General features: G+C 40.7%; 1 protein-coding gene across 3 annotated transcripts in view; it reads left to right on the top strand.

Moving 5' to 3' along the window:
* Positions 1-14,616, top strand: part of GRIP1 (glutamate receptor interacting protein 1) — a 683,162-nt gene that overhangs the window by 396,679 nt on the left and 271,867 nt on the right. Inside the window, exon 1 of one of the 3 annotated variants that reach the window (XM_049627403.1) lies at positions 13,726-13,999. The exons of the other annotated variants lie outside the window; for them this stretch is intronic. Coding sequence (XP_049483360.1) covers positions 13,945-13,999 — 55 coding nt within the window. The 5' untranslated portion in view covers positions 13,726-13,944. Of the gene's footprint in view, positions 1-13,725; positions 14,000-14,616 lie in introns of those variants that run through there. 3 annotated transcript variants of the gene reach the window in all.

Below are 14,616 nucleotides of genomic sequence, written 5' to 3'. Positions count from 1 at the left end.
TGTATATATATATATATATATACACACCACGTCTTCTTTATCCATTCACCCATCAATGGACATTTGAGCTCTTTGCATACTTTGGCTATTGTTGATAGTGCTGCCCAAAGTCTTTTAAACACCTATTATCTACTGATTTTTAAGGCAGTGTTATCCAATGTAAATATAATTCAGGCTACAAATGCAAGACCATGTATAACTTATTTTTTTCTTTAATATAAGTATTTTTAATGTTTTTAATTTATTTTTGAGAGAGAGAGAGAGCGTGAGCATGAGCAGGGGAGGGGCAGAGAGAGAGGGAGACACAGAATCCAAAGAAGGCTCCAGGCTCTGAGCTTGTCAGCACAGAGCCCAATGCGGGGCTCAAACTCACGAACTGCGAGATCATGAACTGAACTGAAGTCAGATGCTTAAAGACCTAGCCATGTAGGCCCCTGCCTTGAGGTACTTCCGCTGTATATTCTGAAGCCAGGGAGTTTCTAAAACTTTCTAAGAAAACTCCCAAGAGACTTGGATCATACGGCCAAGATGTATGCTTGGGGAGAAGCAGGAGATACAAGGGAGGCTCTGGGAGCCCAGAGAAGATTCAGAAATGGAAACAGAGGCCCTAAGCCTGACACTACTTACTAGAGCTCTCTTAGCCAAGGTCCCCCCACATGGTCCTGAAGCATCCAGACCCCATAGGTGACCTTACACCTGAAACCCCACCCTATTCCAGAATACTTATGCCAGACACTGGGAGTGCCTACTTCTGGATTTTGGAGTAGACTGGTGTTTTCTGGGTGTTTCTTGTCATTCTGTATGGCTGGATCCTTACAAATAGGATTGGTGAGACTGGAGAAGCAGGTGCCTGCTTATACCAGGCACTGGGAGTGCCTACTCCCAGCCCTTGGTTAATATAATGCTTCCTAAAATGTCTATTTATTCAGCTTCTCTTCTGCAAGAAAAGGTCTAAGGAAGAAAAAATCCAGAGGTAGTAAGGACTTCCTGCAAGTGAAAGCTGTTGCAGGACCCCACTACCTGGAGCTGAGATGCCTCCATTAGGGCTACTTTCTGGGCGTACCAGTCTGAGAGCTGCAGCTCTTGGGTGGTTAGTCCCCAGTCTTTTACATCCCAATGTATACTGACTAGACCCTTTGAAATAGGGCATTCTTGTTCATCTGGTCCTTTCTTCTTGTAGTGGCCCCCTTCATTCATTCTTTCTTTCATTCAACAACAACAAAAAAGCTTAAGAACCTACTGTTCTCCCAGCCGTTGTCCCTGAGACCCTCAAAATGAAAAGACTGCCTGTGTCCTCCAGAAGCTTTTAGTCCCCTGGAGAGTTGACCGTGCAAATTTACAATCGTTGCTCCAAAGTGCAGTGGGCAAATAGGAGGAGGAACTCCCTCAACTGCAAAATGGGGGTAATAATTTCACCTGCATCGACTTTTTGTGAGGATTTGCTGAGGAAATAAATGTCAAGGCTTAGACCATGCCTGGCACCTGGAGAGCTCCACGCAAGTGCTAGCCATGCCGTTGCTGCTGCTGGCAATGACAATGACGATGGAAAACCTGAAAACAGTCATCACAACCCACGGACCTCATGGGTTCCCTCAATTCTAGTCAAAACTCAGGTCCCTCCGACCTCCTCCCCACCTCTCCTTGACTTTGACTCTTGGCTTTCCCCTACACTGCTGATTTCCTAGTGCCTCTCTACCTGTGCTCCTGTTGTGGATACTCAGGTGAGTCCTTGCATTGCCATGGACACAGATTGGTCATAAGCCATATAAGAATTCTGAGGGGCCCTCTGCAAGTTAACCCTCCCTGTCCTATGATGGGAAGCTGGACTTAGTCTTGCAGTCACCTGGTCTGTCCCTGGACCTACCTGAGCCCTGTGCTCCCGCTTCTGATACTTTGCTGCCCTCTAATAGCTGTCCACCCCATTGCATAGCAAGAACACAGAACCTGCTTTGCTCTTGCTGGATGGCAGGGGCTTACCTACCTGGATCTTAAGAAGATGCCTCATGACATTAAAGGAGGACACTTGTAGGGGTGAACACTGGATGTTATACATAGGGATGAATCACTGGAATCTGTTCCTGAAATCATTATAGCACTATATGCTAACTAACTTGGATGTAAATTATAAATACATACATACATACATACATACATACATACATACAACCTTGAAAGTGGAAAAAGGAACACAAACTTAGGAATAGATCCTCAGCTTCCCTAAAGGCCAAGTAAATACAAATTTTTCATTAGATTAACAAGAGAATGATCTTTTGCAGAATTGGTGATGGTCATTAGAAATGGACATGTTCCTATATTGTTGGTGGAAGTCTAATTAGAACAATGTTTGGGAAAAGCAATATGGAATGTCTATTGAAGTTTTAACATCAAGCTGTATAGATTGAATATCTATAGCTTTTTGCATGCCAATCACTCCCCAGTAAAGGGGTTAAATTTGAAAAAAAAAAAAAAAGGAGGAGGAGGAGGGGGGCGAGGGGAAGGAGGAGGAGGAGTCTCATGAGAAAAAGGGACCCAATGTAGAATATCCCTCCACACCAACTTGTTTTCATTTATTCCTCATTTCTGCACTCCTTCCATCTTTATAAAGGCTTACCCCCACTTTAGGCATTATTACAAGGTTGGTCCTCTTTTTCTTTTAGAGGAAAATAAAAGAAACACCTTGACATTTTTTTCCCCTCAGAATCAGTGATTGGTGATTGAAAGCATTTGCAAAACATCCCCAAGGAGACCTTAGTATTATTTTTATGGGGGGGGGGGAGTGAAAAATAATGAGCAATATTTTTTTTAACTGAGAGAAAAGGGCCCTTCTTGGGTGGAGTAATGAACTTAGGAACACAGCTTAGGTAATGGTTAGTAGAAACCTTTGAGATTTGATAAAATGTGGATTTCCTATGAGGGAAGCTCAGAAAGAGCAAGACCTTTCTTGTCCTTGTTTTCTGAATCTGTGCTTCTTACATAACTATATTATTACAAACGGTGTGCACTCTGGAACCTCCTAACTTGTTTTTCAACACACATACATACACACTCACTTGCATGTATATATACATATATATGTGTGTATATACATACACACACACACACATATATATATGTATATATACATGCAAGTGAGTGTGTATATATATACATACACACACATATATTTAAATTTGAATATTATCATTTTCAGAAACCCTCCTATCCTTTGTAGAGCACTTTAAAATCAACAAAGCGCCTTCCTCTTCGTTATCTCATCTGATCACCGCAGCAACCTTATAAGATAGCTGAATAAGATAAGATAGTATTATAGTAGAAGGGCAGAACTGTAGGGGATTTTAGAGAGACAACCTTATTTTGCAGGTCAAGAATCTGTAGCCGAGAAAGAGTAGTAGTCAGGGCACTTCTGATCCCAAGTAACAGAAACCCAATTCAAGCTGGATTAACAAATGGGGGATAATATTGGCAAATATAACCCAAAAGTCCAGGCTGTTAGGCCTTTGGGAATGGATTGATCTCGATATTCCAGCAACATCTTCAGGAATCCATCACTTTCCATCTCTTGACTGTTTTTCTCTGTCTTGGCATGGATCAAGGGTCACGTCTCCCACAGTGGTGTTAAGATGGCAGTTCTTGCGGAAAGAAGCATATCTCCCTTACAGTCTTCTAGCAAATGTCCTAGGATTGCATCTCATCAGGCAGCCTTGTCTGACTGCCTATTTCTGGACCAATCCATGTGATTAAGTGGACCATGTGCTTACTTAGTCAGACCTAATGGCCTGCAGGGGCAGTTAGAGGGAGTGCCCACCCCGCCCACACCATATGGACTGAGAGTGAGTCCTCAGAAGAAAACTGAAGTGTTGTTCTTCTTTAAAGGGAAGGCGAGTCTCGATGCTGCCCGGACATAAGCAGTTTATAAGGCTCTATGTCATTTTATGTAAAGTGGTTCTATAGTTTGTTGTTTAGAATCCTGGTGTGTAATATATATTGTTCTGAGTTGACGTTTCCCCCGCTATGTACTTTTTCAGCACAAAGTACATGGTCTTTTTCACCTTTGTACTTGCAGGGCCCATGGTGGTGGCCAGCATAAAGGAGGTGCTCAGGAACTTTCCCCCAAGAGCACACGGCCAGTCTGTACCACATCCAAACTTTAACCTGAGACTGTCTCCTTAGGACGCCTTTCAGTCCTACCATCCTATTTCTCATGTGTAATTTTCCATTTTCATACTTTCTATCATCATTTCAGTGTTATTTGATCAAAATATTAGAGTGGGTGGTGGCATTGGCCCTCCAATTGCATGTGTCTTACAGGTGGCTTGAAGGAGTGAAGGAGTTATCCATTTCATTGTATCAAATATGATAAGAAAATCAAGACTTACTTTTCCCTCATTGCATTCAAATTCTTTAGATTGCCATATATCTACAGGATACATACCCTTCAACTTTATTTGAATGAGCAAAGTATCCTAGAACTGAGGTGGCTGTGAGGTGTCGTTTGTTTTTAATGCATGGGTTCTTACCATGGAAAGGGTAACTTCTATATCAACAAAATGAAAACTGTCAAAATAGCAGCTAAAACAGCAACAAGGTTAGTTTGGAGGTTAATTGTTATATAGTACAAAGCCCTGTTGAAGACGGAATTACCAAGTTATTTAGCTGTGTGCTCCTGGATATGGAAACTTTTAAACACAGACACATCTGTTATCTTAGGGATACATTATATCCTTGACAGCCCACAATTAGGAGCGTTAGACCAGACTCGACTCTCAAGATGAGCTGTCCTTGCTACCTTTCTCTTTCTGCTGCCAAGCCAGAGAGAATCCTTTTCAATTTTAGCATCTTTTACTTTGGATTTTTCTTTGTTGCTCCTCCTGCTACTGACTTCAGTGAAAAACTAGGGTTGCTTCTTCATATTTCGAGAACAACAGGGTCCTTATGAATCATCTTGTCAGAAGCACCAGGAATAAATCTGAGGTGTACTCTGGAAAGGAGGGTACATGGCATGTCTCTTTTTTTCCCCCTCCTCAAACAGGTAGCCTTCAAGAAACATATTATTCGGAAGAATTTGCTCTTAAAGAGGCAGAGATTCCCACCCCCTCCCCCAAAGTTGTCAACTTCATCTTTTACAGAAGAGCTTTAGAAACAGTATTGCTTATAAAAGAAGTCCACTAGAAAGGAAACCCTCCAAAATTATTCAACAAAAATTTTATGAAATAGGGTCCATGTGCTGGGTGCAGTCCTAGGCAATGAACACAGACAAGAAATCCTGTTCTCATTTGGAAAAAAAGAAAAAAGGGGTGGGGGGGGGGTGGGGAAGCTCCAGGCTGCAGAAGGGCAAACAGTAAACAGATAATGAAAATAGTGTGTTAGATGGTATTTAGTGATCTGGGAAATAATAAATCCACAGGTTGTAATAGGCTGGGTATGGAGGGCAATATTGGAATAAGCACTTCATGCAAACCTCGTTGGGAAATCCCATGTCTTCCCTTGATCTAATATCGCTTCCGTGCACACACCATCACTCCTTATGGTTGGACTTTTGAGTTAGTTCTGTGTCTCGCCTTCTTAGTAGCACAGAAAATCCCTGCACACATCCTGGGAGTGTGGAAAATGAACAGTCCTTTAAGTCAGCATTAGTCCATGCCCCTACAGTTAGTCTTTTTAATAATGAGAGAACCTCTCCTGTTGGACTTCCTTTTTTTTTTTAATTGAGGTATAATTGACATGTAACATTGTATTCATTTTATGTGTACAATATAATGAATTCAATATTTGCATATATTGCAAAATGACCACCATATTGATACCAATAACTCTTGTTAACGTCAGTCACCATACATAGTTAACAGAATTTTCGTGTGTGTGATGAGTATTAAGAGCTATTCTCCTAACAACAACAAAAAGAAATTAAAAAAAAGAGAGAAAAGATTTATACTCTTAGCAACTTTCAAATATATGCTGTAGTAGTCCCTATGCTGTACATTATATCCCCAGGATTTATTTATCTTATAACTGGAGGTTCGTACCTGTTGACCTGTGCACCCATTTCACTCACTCACCATCACTTGCCTCATCTGTTTTCTATACTTATGAGATTCGTTTTGTTTTGTTTTTTAGATTCCACATGTAAGTAAGATCATACATATATGTCTTTCTCTGTCTGACTTATTTCACTTAGTATAATGCCTTCAAGGTCCATTCCATGTTGTCACAAATGGCAAGATTTCAGTCTTTTTTATGGCTGAATAATGTTCCATCATATGCATATATGTATATAATCCTACACACACACATACATATATATGCATATATACATATATGCATATATATATATACATATATATATATATATTTCTTTGTTCATATATCCATCGATGGACACTTAGGTTATTTCCTTCTCTTGGCTATTGTAAATAATGCTGCATGAACCTGGAGGTGCAAATTTATTTTCAAATTAGTGGGTTTTTTTTTTCAGATAAATACCCAGAAGTAGAATTGCTGTATCATATGGTAGTTCTATTTTTAATTTTTTGAGGAATCTCCATACTGTTTTCCATAGTCACTGCACCAATTTATGTTTCTACCAACAGTGTGCAAGGGTTCCCTTTTTATTCACGTCCTCGTCAACGCTTGTAATTTCTTGTCTTTTTTCAATAATAGCCATTCTAACAGGTGTGAGGTAATATCTCACTGTAGACTTGATTGTCATTTTCCTGATGATTGGTGATGTTGTCATGTATTTGTTTATTATATGTATGTCTTCTTTAGAAAAATGTCTATTCGGGTCCTGTACCTATTTTTAGTCAGGTTTTTTAATTTAAGTTTAATTTGAATTCTTGTTAAAATACTGTGCAATATTGGTTTCAGGAGTAGAATTAAGTGATTCATCACTTACATACAACACCCAGTGCTCATCATAACAAGTGCCCACTTTAATACCCATCCCCCATCTAGCCCATCCCCCACCCACCTCCCTCCATCAACCCATAGTTTGTTCTCTATCATTAAGGGTCTCTTGGTTTGCTTTTCTTCTCTTCCCCCCACTTCCCTTATATTCATGTTTTGTTTCTTAAATTCCACATGTGAATGAAATCATATGGCATTTGTCTTTTTCTGATTGACTTACTTCGCTTGGATTACATTCTAGCTCCATCCATGTCATTGCAAATGGCAAGATTTCATTCTTTTTGATGGCTGGGTATTATTCCATTGTGTGTGTGTGTGTGTGTGTGTGTGTGTGTGTATACCACATCAACTGACGGACATTTGGACTCTCTCCATAGTTTGGCTATTCTTGATAATACTACTATAACTATTGGGGTACATGTGCCCCTTCAAATCAGCCAGATTTTTTTTTGCTATTGAGTTGTAAGAGTTCTTTATATATTCTGAGTATTAGCCCCTTATCAGATATATGATTTGCAAATATTTTTTCCCATTCAGTGGGTTGCCTTCTCATTTTCCTGATGGTTTCCTTTGTTGTGCAGAAGCTTTTTTACTTGATGTAGTCCACTTTTCTTCATTCTTGAAATAACATACTACCTCCAGGTGATCTGCAAATTGTTGGTCAAGGTATTTGGCATAACCTGGGCAATCTGTTGTCATAATACATGAGATTATTTACATAAAGTATCCTCTAATTTTGCCCTAAAAAAAAAAAAGTTTGACTAATACTGCAAAATTTGAAAAGTAATGCTGCCCCCAAGACCTACTCAGATATTAATAAAAATTTTAAAAACTGTTGGCCACTGATTCTAGGATGAGTTCACTGGCATACCTAGTATGGGGCCCAATGCCCCAGTGTCTAGAACAGAACAGTCAATAAATGTTTGCAAGAGAAGACTTCTGTGTATAGTGACTATGCAGGTTTCAACCAGATGCTGGCACTCAGAAGGGGAGAATGTTGAGAGGGGTTTTACTGGTGGATTTGAAAGGAATGACTATAAAGGAAGAGGGTGGTGATTAGCGGGTTCATGGAAGAGGAGAAGCCATCCTGTTGGGGACAAAATGAGGGGTGAGATTGGATTCCAGGATAATCTGAGATGTCTATGAAGGGTGCCACAGATCTGGGAATCAAGGATCCGGGAATGAGGTTTGGAATGAGAGCAAGAGTGAGTTGAAGGCCAAGCTTTGGGAGTCAAAGTAGAGAGGTGACCGCTGGAGTCTAGAGTAGATACAATGCTGCAGATGGGGTAAGGCACTCTGACCGAATTTGGGGAAATGCCATCATTCAGGAGTGGGAGAAGGAGGAGAGATGAGGGCAGGAAACAGGAGTTGAAGGCAATTACTTCATGCCACTGCAATCATGGAAGACTTCACAGAAAAGGGATCATTTTAGTTGTTATTAACCCCAGCCCTACCTCAAGAGCCTGAGCTCTGTAACCAAATGCCAAATTTTATCATTGTATTCCCTACGAAATACATAAAAACTAATGAATTTTTTTACTATTCTCTGTTCTAGGCACTTTACGTAAATAGCTCAATGAATTATTAAAACAAGCTGGGAAATGATTTTCACCATTTTAGAAATGAAAAACGAGAGGTTCACTCACTCGCTCTATGTCACCCGGCCATTTAGTGGTAAAGCACAACTCAAAGCCGGTTTGATTCTAAAGCCTGGGCTTTTAGCCACTGCACCATTTTCTGTCTTCATGGTGCCCCAGTAAATATTTGATTTAACCTGGTCTTTTGTGGGGTTGATTTCTGGCCGGTTTCCTCTTGTGCTGCATTTCTCGTTCTCTACATATTCCATTCTTTAACATTTCCAACCAGATACTTTTAACTGAAAAATCTCTAAAGTTCTTACTTTTATGGGGGCTTTCCTGGCCTTCTCATGTTAACTGCAGGCAACCTTCTTCCCCTGGCCCCGTGAAGAGCTTCAGAGCCCTAACGAGATAAGCAAATAACACATAAAGTGTGCATTATACCCTCCCTTTTATAGCATGGCACACCAGGGGCTCAGAGCCACTAAGTGCTTTTTAATCACCCCAGATTTGCCAGAGTATGTCCTAATGACACTTCCTAAAGGGCATCATTACTTCTACACAAATGTTTTCTCATAAAATATTTGTTAAAAAATGCCTTATAAATCCTGTCTTGGGCAATTACACCAAATCTTCACACCCTTAGAACCTCTATCAGCAAATTAAGTCTTGCTTTTCCTATTTCTCAGTAGTCCTCAGCTGCAGCTTGGCGATGACAGGTTGTGTCTGGAGTCCAGTCTAAATGTTTGGTCTCACACTGACACACTCCGTGAACGGAGTGGCAGACAGTGGTCACGAGAATTAGAATATGTGTGAGGATCATAGTTACTCTCAACATCTTTGAGAAGGAAACTAAAAACGACTGGTTATAATAAGCTGTGGATGAGTCAACAAGATTGCCGGTAAGTAGCTGAAAAAGACGTCCTGGTCACATTTTGAGACCTCCGAGAACACTGTGTTCTAAAATGCTCTAAAGATTTGGGAGATGCCTAACAGCTGCCAAGTGTGAGGGGGAAAAAATCAGTATACTGATTCAATACTAGCTGATTCAAGATATCGTGTGCTGTCTAAATAATGGCCTGACCATGTTAAACAATTTCAATCAATTGCATCCAAAGAAAAAGAAAGGTAATAGCTAAATAATCAAACAAGTAGGATCTATGAAATGTATTTGTGACAGACTTACAAAATCAGTTGAAAGGAAGAGGAAAGTACACAGTATGTGTGTACTTTAATCAAGTTGATTCTAGTAATATAAAGTAGTGGGGTATTTGTTTGTGGAGTTGACCCCATTGTTGTTGTTGTTTTTTTTAATGAATTTCCCAGGTAGAAGTATATGGCAGGAAACTTGTGACTTATGATTTATTAAGAATCAGAAGAACTGGGGGCACCTGGGTGGCTCAGTCGGTTAAGTGCCGACTCCGGCTCAGGTCATGATCTCGCAGTTCATGAGTTTGAACCCCGCTGGGCTCTGAGCTGACAGCTCAGAGCCTGGAGCCTGCCTCGGATCTTGTGTCTCCTCTCTCTCTCTTCCCCTTCCCCGCTCACGGTCTGTCTGTCTGTCTCTCTCTCTCTCTCTCAAAAATAAAAAAAGTAAACATAAAAAAATTTAAGAATCAGAAGAATCTGCAAACAGCAGTGTTTATTTTGGGGGGTGGAGATTTTACACAGAAGAAAGGTAAGAATCAAGGAGATGAGAAAAAGTAGCAGGATAAGGTAATTTGTACCATACTGTCACTGACAGTGATCCTAAAATATTTACATTCATTTTGTTTTTAAAAAGGGGGGTGGCACCTGGGTGGTTCATTCGGTTAGGCGTCTGACTTCAGCTCAGGTCATGATCTCAGCGTTCGTGAGGTCGAGCCCCGTGTCAGGCTCTGTGCTGATAGCTCGCAGCCTGGAGCCTACTTCCGATTCCGTCTCCCTCTCTCTCTGCCTCTCCCCCACTCACTCTGTCTCTCCCTCTCTCAAAAAAAAAAAAATTAAAAAAAATTAAAAATAAAATATTTAAACACAAGTATGACAAAGATACCACTCTGCTCCCTGGAGGAACCTGTCTTAACTGCCTCCAGTTTCTGCATCCTGTTGGTCACTGTGGTTGTAGATACACTGGCTGCACCTCAGCGGGGCATGGGTGAGGGCAGAGAAGAAGGGGTGGTTGAAACGGTAGACTCTAGATGTGCCTCCTATCATAAAACATAACTGCATAGAAATGGTCTTTGTTAATGGGATTTTCCCCCTGTAATCAGGATTACGTTTTCTATCCGTGGAAAAGAGGCATAGTAAAAAAGTAAAGAGTAGAAAGAATATTCAGCCAGGGTGAGAAGCCTTGGATTCTTTCTAGTTCTTTGCAACTTAGTAGCTGAGTGACTTTGATGAAAAATGCTCTGAGAACCAGGTTCCTTATCAGGAACAAAAACCCATAAGGGAGTCATTCCAGTGATGCATTGTGTGTGAAAGTGCTTTATAAACACACACACACACACACTCTCTCTCTCTCTCTCTCTCTCTCTCTCTCTCTCTCTCCCTTAAGAAAACTAATATTTGAAAGAAACCCTAAAATAAAAATTATCATTTTAAGGGAATAATCAACCTTAAATCCAGCAAGCACATGTTTTCATATATTGAGGGTATTTTTAAGAAAAGAGGAGTACACTTCATCAGCTGTTTTCCAGATCACTTTGGAGCTTAATCAGATATGTGTATTATACCATTTTGCCTGCTTGTATCTCTACAGTTCCCACATGGTGACCCTCAAAGAGCATGCTGTTAAGTTTGGGCTGGCGAGACAGCTGGGCCATCGTAATTGTCGCAGTTGATTATAGGATTCCAAAGACACATACTTCTATTAAACTGGTGGCTGAGAAAGGCAGGTTACTCTGCCCAGTGGTAGCTTATGTTAGGAGACCGTGGTCTTGCCCACTTGAGACCTTTGTCCAACAGGCCAGTAAGTTTTGGGATAGAAAAACTTGCCTGCTGGAAGCTGTTCTGCGAGCATTAGAGTCCAGGATGTGAGGCTAGGGTCGAATTAGGTGAAGGGCTTAGGATAAGAAGGCAGAGCTGGGAATGGCTCCCAGGGAAATCTCTGAGGACCAGAGAGGCCAAAAATGGAAGAAGGTAGACACAAGTGGCAGATTCCTTCATTTCCTAGAAAAGGGTCAGTCCGGGATGCCTCTATTTCTGTAAGATTCCTGGAGCTGAGCCTGAGCTGTTTAATAGGATATATGTGGATTGGCAGCCATAATTTCCAAAGAGAAAAAAAAAATCCCCTAATTTGAGCCTCCAGGAACCTTTCAAAGGGCTCCAGGATAGGGTTTTTTTCTCCTGCCAGAAAAGTAGATATTTTAGTAGTTCTGAGGATCTTTCTTAGGACCAGAAGACAGAGCTTTTAAAAAGCAATTGAGCATTCTAGTAAAAGAGGAAATATTTGATCACTTTAGCCTTAAGGAAGAAGCAAATTAGATCTGAGTAAGCATAACAGGAGGGGGCAAGAGATTCCTGTATGATTCTGAGTTTTATTTGAATAGACATTAATAAAATGGGCTGGAGTGGTGATACTCCCCAGGCAAGATTTGCTATTTGACAGCTGCATATTCCGAGTACCTAGATTGCAAGAAAGCTGTTAGTTTTGGGGAAGGATCTTTGAAAGACCTAACTATAAATATTTATCTCACTTTCGCTAATAACCCAATTCTCTAGCACTAAGGTACATTTCTATCAAAGCAAAAAAAAAAAAAAATCAAGAAGGCTAACATATTACTAGGGATGACCTAATAAAGATGAAAATGAGATGGGTTGAAATGCAAAAACAGATTTATGCTAATTGAAACAGTTATAAAAATTTGATTCTGCAATACAATCCATTTAATGTACTTTCCTATTGATTAGTAGTAGCTGACTGCTTTAGCTAGACCATCTTTGGTCAGGGAATTCTGTTCTTTTCAAAAACCTTTAAAGTAGATGCTTACGATATTCAGTTATTTTTCACACAGAAATTATTTTTCTATTGGACCCCAAATAGCATATGCTTTTCAATATTGGCAGATTGAAATTGTTTGACTTAATCTGGAATTTATGAATGAAGAGGAGAAAGTTTTATCGCTAAATTTGGAATATTGGATGTTATTTTAGAAACCAGCTTGGAAGGTTTTTTTTTACAGCCTTAGAGTAGAGAATAAGACCATTTGAATAATTCATATAGTCCTAGAAATATTAATCAAATAGTTTGGACAGTGATATATCTTTTCATTTTGACTAACTGCTAATTTTTTTAAGTTCCTGACCAACTGTGATTTTTTTTGGGGGGGGGGGGGCTCTGAATGTTTGTGTTAACTCCTGTGGGAGATTCTTGGGTTTTGATTAAAATTCCATACCAAATGTTAGTTTGTATTGACTCAATGGTGAGTAGGCCGGTGCAAACAGATGAAGAAATGTGCCCCTCCTTCCTGTCATTTTGTGAATGGATTGTGAGGGGTTTGTTAATTTCCTCTTCACTCCACTGGAGCAGATACTCATGAATATCTGCAGTGTCGCAAGACTGTTTTATTTGCATAATGAGAAGAATGGCTTGGTGGAGAGTTGTTTGGGAAATAGGATGATAAAGTACATTAAAAATAGAAATACTTGGCCTTGTTTGCATTTATTCCTGGTATCTTTAGAAACAGTCTTCATTGTGTTGCTCTCCAGCCAAGTTTTTTTTTTTTTTTTTGGAAAGGGTAATTAAGGGGGCTGGGACTCCATCTGCCTGATGGCCCCCTTGCCTGAGCCCTTTCCCTTAGCCCTTGCTGCATTTCTTCTCCAAAGCTAGACTGCCTTGCCCCCACAGATTTGCAAAGTGCCAAATAGGTCTTTCTGACTCTGTTATAGGGCCCTTTCCCTCCTGTTTTCTACTGAATCCTGAAGATAAACTGCCTCCCTCCTTTGCCTTCCATTCTTGTTAAGAAAAGATGGTATATGATACATGCATTTCTTTGTAAAGTGAGAGTGCGAGCATCTCAGTAACATTTCTAGTGAAATGAGACACATAAAGCACCCTGACTTCATGCTGAGACGGAAGGGAGCGGGGGTAGCTGAATCGGCTGGAATACATAGCCCTTTGCCTAAAACTGAATGCATCGCTCAGTGCTTAGTATTAGATTTATGGAATGGCTCCTCTCCCAGCCTTATCCCTGCTTTCCACAATTTGGTGCTTTGTTGCTATCGAAACAGCCTTACTTTCTAAGCTATTGTGATTGTGCAGGGGGAGGAGGCTGGGGCGGGCGGGCAGGGCTAGTAGTAGTGAATGACACAGCTTTGCCAGATGACACGGAGCGGACCTCTGCATCAGCCAAGAGGAATTAAGCTTTGTCACTCCCCACTGGGACTACCTTTCTCCTGGTATGTGCACAAGGAATTCATATGCTGCTGCTGCAGCCACCAGAGCAGAGCCCTGAGTACACTTTGCCACAGAAGGCAGTGAGCAAGAATGATAGCTGTCTCTTTTAAATGCCGTTGTCAGATTCTGAGGCGACTTGCGAAAGGTACCGTGATTTCCTTGTTATTCGCTCAGCCAGTCTGGTGCAGTAGCCTGTAAACACAGTGTAACGGTTTTTACTTTCAAATAGGACTGCCTTTACAATTTATTGTCAGGCAACAAAGAACTCAGTGAGATATGTACAGACATATACGTACAGGTGGAGTCGGCTTTGCTTTTCATCCTTACGTCCCGGTCGTGTTCATGCTGAAATTAGGGGGAGAAAATGTGGCTTGTGCGATTGCCTTTCCTTTTCGTAACGACTTCTTCGTTCGTTGCTAAAAAGAAAATGTGTTTGGGTCCGGTGCTGAAGTTAATATGAGAAACCGTCATTTTGCATACTGATTAACTGGTCAAGAGGAATCAAGTGTGTGTTACCGTCCTTTGCATGATACATGTACTAAATGCAGCTGGCAGCTTCAGGACGCGCACAGCTGGTGAATCTACAGAACCGTTGTTTATTCTATTAATTTCTAACATCTCATGAGCTTTCTCCAAGGACAGCTTTCTGGTTTTTTCCCTACGTGTTAGAATTGCATGTTCAGAAATGTAGGTAATTTGAAATGCTCGGGTCCTGTGTGATATTTGAAGAAGTTTATTTGCAAGTAAAAACCGTTGCTCTGT

The sequence above is a fragment of the Panthera uncia genome, chromosome B4 (genome assembly GCF_023721935.1).
Source record: "Panthera uncia isolate 11264 chromosome B4, Puncia_PCG_1.0, whole genome shotgun sequence".
NCBI classification, from domain to species: Eukaryota; Metazoa; Chordata; class Mammalia; order Carnivora; family Felidae; genus Panthera; species Panthera uncia.
This window is presented reverse-complemented; position numbering and strand designations above follow the sequence as displayed.